This window comes from Salvelinus sp. IW2-2015, linkage group LG15 (assembly GCF_002910315.2).
Source record: "Salvelinus sp. IW2-2015 linkage group LG15, ASM291031v2, whole genome shotgun sequence".
Classification (NCBI taxonomy): domain Eukaryota; kingdom Metazoa; phylum Chordata; class Actinopteri; order Salmoniformes; family Salmonidae; genus Salvelinus; species Salvelinus sp. IW2-2015.
In genome coordinates this window covers 44210902-44221587 of record NC_036855.1, presented here as the reverse complement: position 1 = coordinate 44221587, position 10686 = coordinate 44210902, and the positions used below count along the sequence as shown (strand labels likewise).

At 41.6% G+C, this 10686-nt stretch overlaps 1 protein-coding gene across 1 annotated transcript in view; it reads right to left on the bottom strand.

The window, feature by feature from the left end:
• Positions 1-10686, bottom strand: part of adam9a (ADAM metallopeptidase domain 9a) — a 90063-nt gene that overhangs the window by 38884 nt on the left and 40493 nt on the right. The window contains 2 exon segments of the mRNA XM_070447363.1: positions 5112-5177; positions 5277-5493. Coding sequence (XP_070303464.1) covers positions 5112-5177; positions 5277-5493 — 283 coding nt within the window.

The window sequence follows — 10686 nt, the reverse complement described above, 5'->3', positions numbered from 1 at the left end:
GAAATGTTTTCAATCACACTGCCAGATTATAGTGAGAGTTTATAGTACGTTTTTGCACTATGCCCAATTCCTATGCAATACTGGAAAATGTTGCATCTAAACTCTAAACACAATCTATGAAGAAATCATTGGTGTATATTCTTGGAAATTGTCTTTTTTTTGGTAATTGCAAACGTGACTGCAACTCAATACCATAACGTGTGTCGTAGGGTAATTTTGACCCTGATTGCACTTTTGTAGATAATGCATACTTTTTTGTATAACTTACACTGTCATGTAGTTTGCAAGATGAACATCTCGTCTCGCACTGCAGTCTACATTTCCGTGGCATGTAGGTGAACTGTAGAGGGAAAGGACAGAAGTGAGCATTGGCTAGAGTATCCCTGAAGACCTCATTCAAAAAAGTTTAAAAACGGACTGGGCCAAAAGTTCTTAAGCCCAATGGAGATTTCAACTAGCCTGGGCATCATGTTTGTGCAAACCATAGCCACTCCACTTGTCATATCTTTGGCATATGGCAAAGAGTTGGAATGATAGCAAAAATAGGTCCTGGTACCCCAGGCTAGATTTCACACAGGCCATCAAGAAATGAAAAAGAATCAAAGGTTTTTTTCTTTGATCAAAAAATGGTTAGGTGGTAATGGGTTGCGGTCAGCCAGTCGCTGCAACTGAATTTCGGTCCGGGCCCTTGGCAAGGAAAAACTTTAAGGCCCCACCTTGGCGAAGTTGAGAAATGCTCGCATTTTTAGCCAATTGACTGGAAATGTTACACATTTCTCCATGGAGCTGAGAGAAAATGTGCAGTTATTAAAAGCGAATTGCCTGCGCATTCTACATATTGTGGCCTTGGAGTCGAGAAAAGATTTTATGCAATTTTATGCATTTGTCATGGCTAATGTGTGTTCTGGATGCGCAAACATTTTAAATTCTCCCCGTCTAGCTTTAATTTTGGTGAGAAGTTATCAAAATAAATTCAGCAAAAAAGAAACGTCCTCACTGTCAAACTGCGTTTATTTTCAGACAAACTTAACACGTGTAAATATTTGTATGAACATAAGATTCAGCAACTGAGAACAAGTTTCAGTCCCTCATGGACAGCTACCAGATTTTGCCAGGTCTTGCTGTAAGATGTACCCCACTCTTCCACCAAGGCACCTGCAAGTTCCCAGACATTTCTGGGGAGAATGGCCCTAGCCCTCACCCTCCAATCCACAGGTTCCCAGACGTGCTAAGTGGATTGAGATCCGGCTCTTTGATCAGGCCTGGCAAGAAACATGACATTCTGTCCTTGCAGGAAACACGCACAGAACAGCAGTATGGGCTGGTGGCACTGTCCTGCTGGAGGTCATGTCAGGATGAGCACTGCAGGGAAGTGTACCAGATATTGGGGGAGGATCGTCTCCCTGTAAACGCAACGTCAGAGTTGAGATTGTCGTGCAATTGCACAACAAGCTCAGTCCGATGAATGCTGTGACACACCACGCCCCAGACCCATGACGGACCCTCCACCTCCAAATCGATCCCCGCTCCAGAGTACAGGCCTCGGTGTATAACGCTCATTCCTTCGACGATAAGCGTGACTCCAACCCATCACACCCGTGTGGAGGACAAAACCGCAGCAACTCGTCAGTGAAGAGCACTTTTTTGCCAGTCCTGTCTGGTCCCAGCGACGGTTGGGTGTGTGCCCTATAGCTACGGTTGTTTTGCGCAGATGACGTCTGGTGAGGACCTGCCTTAACAACAGGCCTACAAGCCCTCAGTCCAGACCTCTCAAGCCCTATGGTGGACAGTCTGAGCACTGATGAGGGGATTGTGGCGTTCCTGGTGTAAACTCGGGCAGTTTGTTGTTGCCATCCTGGTACCTGTCCCGCAGGTGTGATGTATCGGATGTAGTGATGCCTGTGCAGGTGTTGTTACAGCGTGGTCTGCCAACTTGCGAGGATGGATCAGCTGTCCGCCCATATCTCCCTGTAGCGCTGTTTTTAGGCATCTTACAGTACAGACATGGCAAATTATTGCCCTGGCAGCACTTGCAGTCCTCATGCCTCCTTGCAGCATGCCTAAGGCACGTTCACGCAGATGAGCAGGGACCCTGGTAATCTTTCTTTTGGTGTTTTTCAGAGTCAGTAGAAAGGCCTCTTCAGTGTCCTAAGTTTTCATAACTGAGACGTTAATTGCCTACGTCTGTAAGCTGTTAGTGTCTTAACGACCGTTTCACAGGTGCATGTTCATTAATTGTTTATGGTTCATGGAACAAGCATGGGAAACAGTGTTTAAACCCTATACAATGAAGATCTGTGAAGTTATTTGGATTTTTACGAATTATCTTTGAAAGACAGGGTCCTGAAAAAGGGACATTTTATTATTGTTTATGTATTTATTTTTAAACACAGATCTCGTACAACGCTGTGTACTACCCCCTTCACAGAACATAGCAAAATGGCTCTAACCAGATTAGAAAGAGGAGCCGTATCTAGACTGGCCAATAAATAGCGAAGATTAAAATGGGCAAAAGAACACAGACACTGGACAGAGGAACTCTGCCTAGAAGGCCAGCATCCCGGAGTCGCCTCTTCACTGTTGAGTTGAGACTGGTGTTTTGCGTGTACTACTTATGAAGCTGCCAGTTGAGGACTTGTGAGGTGTCTGTTTCTCAAACTAGACACTAATGTACTTGTCCTCATGCTCAGTTGTACACCGAGGCCCCCTCCATTCCTCTTTCTATTCTGGTTAGGGCCAGTTTGCGCTGTTCTGTGAAGAGAATAGTACACAGCGTTTAACGAGATCTTCAGTTTCTTGGCAATTTCTTGCATGGAATAGCCTTCAGAACAAGAATAGACGGACGAGTTACAGAAGAAAGTTATTTGTTTCTGGCCATTTTGAGCCTGTAATCGAACACACAAATGCTGATGCTCCAGATTCTCAACTAGTCTAAAGAAGGCCAGTTTTATTGCTTCTTTAATCAGGACAACAGTTTTCAGCTGAGCTAATATAAATGCAAACGGTTTTCTAATGATCAATTAGCCTTTAAATTTTTTTTTACTTTGATTAGCTAACACAACATGCCATTGGAACACAGAAGTGATGGTTGCTGATAATGGGCCTCTGTATGCCTATGTAGATATTCCATTCAAAAATCAGCCGTTTCCAGCTACAATAGGCATTTACAACAATAACAATGTCTAAACTGTATTTCTGACAATTTGATGTTATGTTAATGGACATTTTTTGTTGTTGCTTTTCTTTCAAAACAAGGACATTTCTAAGTGACCCCAAACTTTTGAACGGTAGTGTATATAGGTACATTATCTTATCTACATAATTTGTCAGATTTGAGTAGTTTAATAAGTTTACACTGAAATCGTTCTTCCATAAAAATAATAAAATTACACTGTATTGATTAAGACAGCCAGAAAAAACAAGTATGTGCTACTGCAGTCCAATATGGCGACCGGAGTTTGGGCGAGTGGGTGTATGGAAAGCGAATAAGCTAATGAACAGATTTGTTGTCACTCAAGACCGTTTTGTGGTTTAAGAATTGGAATTTAAAAAAACACTTCTCAATCAAAACCGCTTTAAACACAACCACATCCACTGCTTTCCAAAATGTACTGTTGAGGGAAGAGATTTTAAATGATCCTGTTTGGGCTATAGGGGGCGAATTGGAAAAACTGGAAAATATGCGCAAATTTTCAAACGGCCTTTTAATCAATTTCTGCTCTTACAATATGCATATTGTTAATAGTATTGGATAGAAAAGAGTCTCAAGTTTCTAAAACCGTTTTAATATTTTCTCTGAGTGGAACACAAGTCCTTTGGCAGCACTTTCCCCGACCAGGAAGTAAAATGCAAGATGTTTATGCTCGCTTCAACGCTCTGCCTATACATGGTCATGCCACTTATGACCCGAAACACACCTCGTACGCCTTCCTCTGGGTGTCAAGAGGACGTCAGAGGAGAAATCATGCATTTATCTTGTTTTGACGTGAAATAAGACCTATTTCTTTGACGTGACCGTCAATTTCAGGAAGTCAGAAGCGTGCGACTTGGGAGAGATATCATGTTTTGTTTTGCTGCCGTTTCGGATGTGAACTATCTCCAGCCTGGATTTGATTTGATAAATGAGACCATGTCATCGTAATGTATGTTTTTTCAATATAGTTAATCAGATATTTGAATTTTTTCGGGAGTTTTGCCGTGTTCCGTAATGTTTACTTTGTTTACGTTGGAGAGATCCGTGCCACTCGACGAGTACCCCTGCTAAATGAAGATGGAAAGTTGCCATTCTGAAAGGATTGAACGACTCTTCTGGACTAAGGACAACTTGATCAACATTCTGATGAAAGATCAGCCAAAGTAAGACCAAATTTATAATGTTATTTCATATATCTGTCGTGCATGTCAACTGGTCGCGCGGCCCAAGTGTGTCTGTCTGGCGTGGCTAGCTAATTTAGCGCTACATTTAGTTTTCGATGTAAAACATTTAATAAATCGGAAATATTGTCTGGAATCACAAGAATCCTGTTTTTCAATTGCTGCACAGTATGTATTTCTCAGAAATGTTTTATGAGGAGTAATTAGTATTTGATGTTGGTGTCTGTAATGTTATGGCTGCTTTCTGATTGTAGCTGAAATGTAATTTATGATTTATACCATAAATATACACATTTTTCAAAAAAAAAAAAGCTATACAATAAATATGTTATCAGACTGTCATCTTATGAAGTTGTTTCTTGGTTAGTGGCTATATATATCTTCATTTGGTCGAATTAGTGATAGCTGGTGATGGACGTAAAAACTGATTGGTGTTAGAAAGTGGTGTCTTTTGCTAAGGTGGTTAGCTAATAGATTTACATATTTTGTCTTCCCTGTAAAACATTTTAAAAATCGGACATGTTGGTTAGATTCACAAGATGTCTGCCTTTCATATGCTGTATTGGACTTGTTAATGTGTGAAAGTTAAATATTTTAAAAAAATGTTTTTTTGAATTTGCCGCTCTGCCTTTTCAGTGGAATGTGGGAGGAGTTCCGCTAGCGGAACCCCTGGCTCAACAGGTTTAGTATAGTATAAAACACAGTCTAGGTTTATCAGTCGTTGGACATTCACTCACCCTCTCATTATCCACCACCAGGAACAGCTCTACATAGTGTGGCTGGAGCAGCACTGCCCGCTTTCGCTGAAGGGAGAGAAAGCACATACAGTACCATAAGCAGATAAATCAGCACGAAGGCACAGGCACACTCAGCACGCACACATACACCCTGTGGTAACTCACCCTGAGGAGGTGGCTGACAGGCTGTTTGTGTGTGTCAGAGTGGGTGTGATGCGCTGAGTGGTCCTGTTCAGATGGGGCTAGTTGTTCCGTGTGTGGAGTGCCACACACCAGCGGCTCCGACACCACGTCCTCCAGCCGGTACACTAGGTGCTGGAAGTCCGAGGAAGACACCAGCGGCTCAATCCCATAGCTGGAGTTGTCCATGAGGAGCACCCCTCTGGAGGTTCAAACACAAAAGGCTGATCACACCAGGGTCATAAGGGGTCAATATTAATCATTATAAACGAAATGCTGATTGGTTAAAAGGCTGTGGGATATCAGATCGTATACCATGGRTATGACAAAACATGTATTTTTACTCTTCAAATTACGTTGGTAACAATATTATAATAGCAATAAGGCACCTCGGAGTTTGTGGTATATGGGCAATTTACAACGGCTAAGGACTGTTTCCAGGTACTCTGTGTTGCATCCTGCACAATAACAGCCCTTGGCCGTGATATATTGCCCATATACCACACTCCCTCGGGCCTTATTGSTTAATTACACCATGGGCATTGTTGAATACTCGTTTCTGATGGGCTTGAATGGCATTCGAGAGTGTGCATTTTTTCCCTATAATGCATGGTATATCAGCATGGTAGAATTCAATGGCTATAGTTCATTGTTACATGTTCAATGTTTGAGCTGTTTTTGAATGCAAAAGTCAAAATGAAAACATTGGCATTGTTGAAGTAGATGTTCATAATAGCAAACTAGGACTGATATTTTGGTTAGCTAAACTAGCAAGTCTGTTTGTTTGGTTACSAAGGCAACTACTGCAGCTATATAGTAATCTCGCAAACTACTTCAGTGGATGTTAACAAGTCCGGGTAGTCCCTCCCCATTTCAGTTAGTTTAGTAGGGGAATGGCACATACATTTAGAACAGAATAATTGGCAGTTTTAAGAGGAAGGTTGGTACAGGTTCTTTCCTAAAGACAATCAACTAACGATCATTTAACTAAAACACTAAATGTTCCACACCCACAAAACACTGCCTAAACTGGCTTGTCCTTGCTGTGATACGAAAGCATGATCATATGGTGTGTGGGAGGTAGGTGAAAAAGACAAAAAAACTGCTTGGAAACTGAGCCTGTTAATTACAATTTAGGCCAGGCACTGCAAACTGAAATTACATTTTTGCCTCTACCTATACATTGMGATTTGTTGGTATTCTGGTCCATTATTATTATTCTTTTCAAAAAAGTACACATTAAAAAAGGTCAAACACTTGATGAAAATGTATATTTTCTTTAGTTAATCATACTATCATCAACATTTTAATGAATGTTAAAACACTTTAAAATGGACATCAACTCAGCAAAAAAAGAAACTTCCCTTTTTCAGGACCCTGTCTTTCAAAGATTTCTTCGTAAAAATCCAAGTAACTTCACAGATTCTTGAAATCTTCGGGATTGATTGACCTTCATGTCTTAAAAGTAATGATGGACTGTCGTTTCTCTTTGCTTGTTTGAGCTGTTCTTGCCATAATATGGACTTGTTCTTAAACCAAATAGGGAGATATTCTGTATACCAAACCTACCTTGTCACAACACAACTGATTGGTTCAAACGCATTGAGGAAAGAAATTCCACAAATGAACTTTTAACAAGGCACACCTGTTAATTGAAATGCATTCCAGGTGACTACTTCATGAAGCTGGTTGAGAGAATGCCAAGAGTGTGCAAAGCTGTCATCAAGGTAAAGGGTGGCTACTTTGAAGAATCTCAAATATTAAATGTATTTTGATTTGTTTAACACTTTTTGGTTACTACATGATTCCATGTGTTATTCTCTTAGTATGATGTCTTCACTATTATTATTACAACTAGAAAAACCATTGAATGAGTAGGTGTGTCCAAGCTCCAATTGGTACACCACACACACAAAAGTTTGGGGTCACTTAGAAAAGTCCTTGTTTTTGAAAGAAAAGCAATTTTGTTTGTAAATTACTATTGTAGCTGGAAACGGCACATTTTTTACGAAATATCTACATAGGCGTACAGAGGCCCATTACCAGCAACCATCACTCCTGTGTTCCAATGGCACGTTGTGTTTGCTATTCCAAGTTTATCATTTTAAAAGGCTAATTGATCATTAGAAAACCCTTTTGCAATTATGTTAGCACATCTGAAAACTGTTGTGCTGATTAAATCAGCAATAACCTGGCCTTTAGACTAGTTGAGTATCTGGAGCGTCAGCATTTGTGTGTTCGATTACAGGCTCATAATGTCCAAAAACTAAGACTTTCTTCTGAAACTCAGTCTATTCTTGTTCTGAGAAATGAAGGCTATTCCAAGTGAGAAATTGCCAAGAAACTGAACATTTCGTATAACGCTGTGTACTATTCCCTTCACAGAACAACGCAAACTGGCTCTAACCAGAATAGAAAGAGGAATGGGAGGCCTCGGTGTACAACTGAGCATGAGGACAAGTACATTAGTGTCTAGTTTGAGAAACAGACACCTCACAAGTCCTCAACTGGCAGCTTCATTAAGTAGTACACGCAAAACACCAGTCTCAACGTCAACAGTGAAGAGGCGACTCCGGGATGCTGGCCTTCTAGGCAGAGTTCCTCTGTCCAGTGTCTGTGTTCTTTTGCCCATGTTAATCTTTGCTTTTCATTGGCCAGTCTGATATATGGCTTTTTCTTTGCAACTCTGCCTAGAAGGCCAGCATCCCGGAGTCGCCTCTTCACTGTGATGTGGAGACAACATAACAATGTCATCACTGTATTTCTGATCAGTTTGATGTTATTTTTATGGACAAGGACATTTCAAAGTGACCTCAAACTTTTGAACGGGAGTGTATATATTCTTATTCTAAAATGGATTAAATGTTTTTTTTCTTCTTCTCATCTCAATCTACACACAATAAACCATAATGACAAAAGCAAAAACAGGTTTTTTTGTGCTAATTATTATTTAAAAATATAATTACAAAAATAATTTTATAATCACATTTACATAAGTATTCAGAGCCTTTACTCTGTACTACCACTCCTACATTTTCTTGGCTGTGTGCTTAGGGTTGTGTCCTGTTGGAAGGTGAACCTTCGCCTCAGGATGAGGTCCTGAGTGCTCTGGAGCAGATTTTCATCAAGGATCTCTCAGTACTTTGCTCTGTTCATCCTGACTTGTCTCCCAGTCCCTGAAAAACATGCTGCTTCCCCGTAAGGATGGTGCCAGTCCAGACGTGACGCTGGCATTCAGGCCAAATAGTTCAATCTTGGTTTCATCAGACCAAAGAATCTGTTTCTCATGGTCAGAGTCCTTTAGGTGCCTTTTGGCAAACTCCAAGCAGGCTGTCATGTGCCTTTTACTGAGGAGTGGCTTCGGTCTGGCCACTTTACCATAAAGGCCTGATGGGTGAGTACTTCAGAGATGGGAGAACCTTCCAGAAGGACACCATATCCACAGAGGAACTCTGGAGCTCTGTCAGAATGACCATTGGGTTCTTGGTTACCTCCCTCACCAAAGCCCTTCTCCCCCGATTGCTCAGTTTGGCCAGGCGGCCAGCTCTAGGAAGAGTCTTGGTGGTTCGACACCTTCATTAGAATGAGGATGCCAGGGACCTTCAATGCTGCAGACATTTTTTGGTACCCTTACCCAGACCTGCGCCTCGACACAATCCGGTCTTGAGCTCCAAGGACAATTCCTTTGACCTCATGCTTTCGTTTTTTTTTTAAATAACTGCTTTTGCTTCGTCATTATGGGGTTTGAACCCCGCTCTCCGGCGGGGAGGCCTATTTGAGAGCACCTTGTTTTGCTACTAAACCACAGTTGACAGCTTAAATCCCCCCAACCTCTCAAATCCAGAGTGTTGTCACTTTTGATAACCGAACGGTAAAAAAAAGTATTTGTTCTTGCAAATTTGCTACAAACTACACTGAAAAATATAAGTGCAACATGCAACAATTTCAGTTCATAAGGAAATCAGTCAATTSAAATAAATTCATATTCATAACTCTATGGATTTCATATGACTGGGAATACAGATATGCATCTGTTGGTCACAGATACCTTAAAAAAAARAAGGTAAGAGTMTGGATCAGAAAACCAGTCAGTATCTGGTGTGACCTCATGCAGTGCAACATCTTCACATATAGTTGATTATGGCCTGTGTAATATTGTACCACTCAGCTTCAAAGGCTGTGCGAAGTTGCTGGATATTGGGGGGAACTGGAGAACGCTTTCGTACACGTCAATCCAGAGCATCCCAAACATGCGCAGTGTGTGACATGTCTGGTGAGTATGCAGGCCATGGAAGAACGAACATGTTCAGCTTCTAGGAATTGCGTACAGATCCTTGCAACATGGGGCTGTGCATTATCATGCTGCAACATGAGATGATGGCGGCGGATGAATGGCACAACAATGAGCCTCAGGATCTTGTCACGTTATCTCTGTGCATTAAAACTGCCATTGATAAAATGCAAATTGTGTTTGCAATTGTTGTCCGTGGCTTATGCCTGCCCCATACCATAACCCCACCATGGAGCACCCTGTTCACAACATTGACATCAGCAAACCGCTCGCCCACATGACACCAGACACTATGTCTGCCATGTGCCCTGTACAGTTGAAACTGTGATTAATCCGTGAAGAGCACACTTCTCCAGCATGCCAGTGGCAATTGAAGGTGAGCATTTACCCACTGAAGTCGGTAACGACGCCGAACTGTAGTCAGGTCAAGACTCTGGTGAGGACGATGAGCATGCAGATGAGCTTCCCTGCACCGGTTTCTGACAATTTGTCAGAAATTCTGAGGTTATGCAAACCCACAGTTTCCTCAGCTGTCCTGGTGGCTGGTCTCAGATAATCCAGCAGGTGAAGGGGCTGGATGTGGAGGTCCTGGGCTGGGGTGGTTATACATGGTCTGCGGTTGTGAGGCTGGTTGAACATACTGCCAAATTCTCTAAAATGACGTTGGAGGTGGCTTATGGTAGAGAAATKAACATTAAATTCTATGGCAACATCTCTGGTGTACATTCCTGCAGTCACCATGCCAATTGCACGCTCCCTYAAAACTTGAGACATCTGTAGCATTGTGTTGTATGACAAAACTGCACATTTTAGTGTGGGCTTTTATTGTCCCTAGCASAAGGTGCACCTGTGCTTCTTCATATGCCACACCAGTCAGGTGGATGGTTTAACTTGTTAATGTGCAATTTGTGTAAGGAACATTTCTGACATCTTTTATTTCTCCTCATGAAACACTTTACATGTTGAGTTTATATTTTTGTTCAGTATAAATAGTGTGCAACAACATGTCAGCAGAAGTTTGCAAATGTATGCCACTAGTCGTGAATCTAGGGCACACGTGGCAAAAATATTTATTGCCACTAGCAGGAAACATTACCAGAAGCC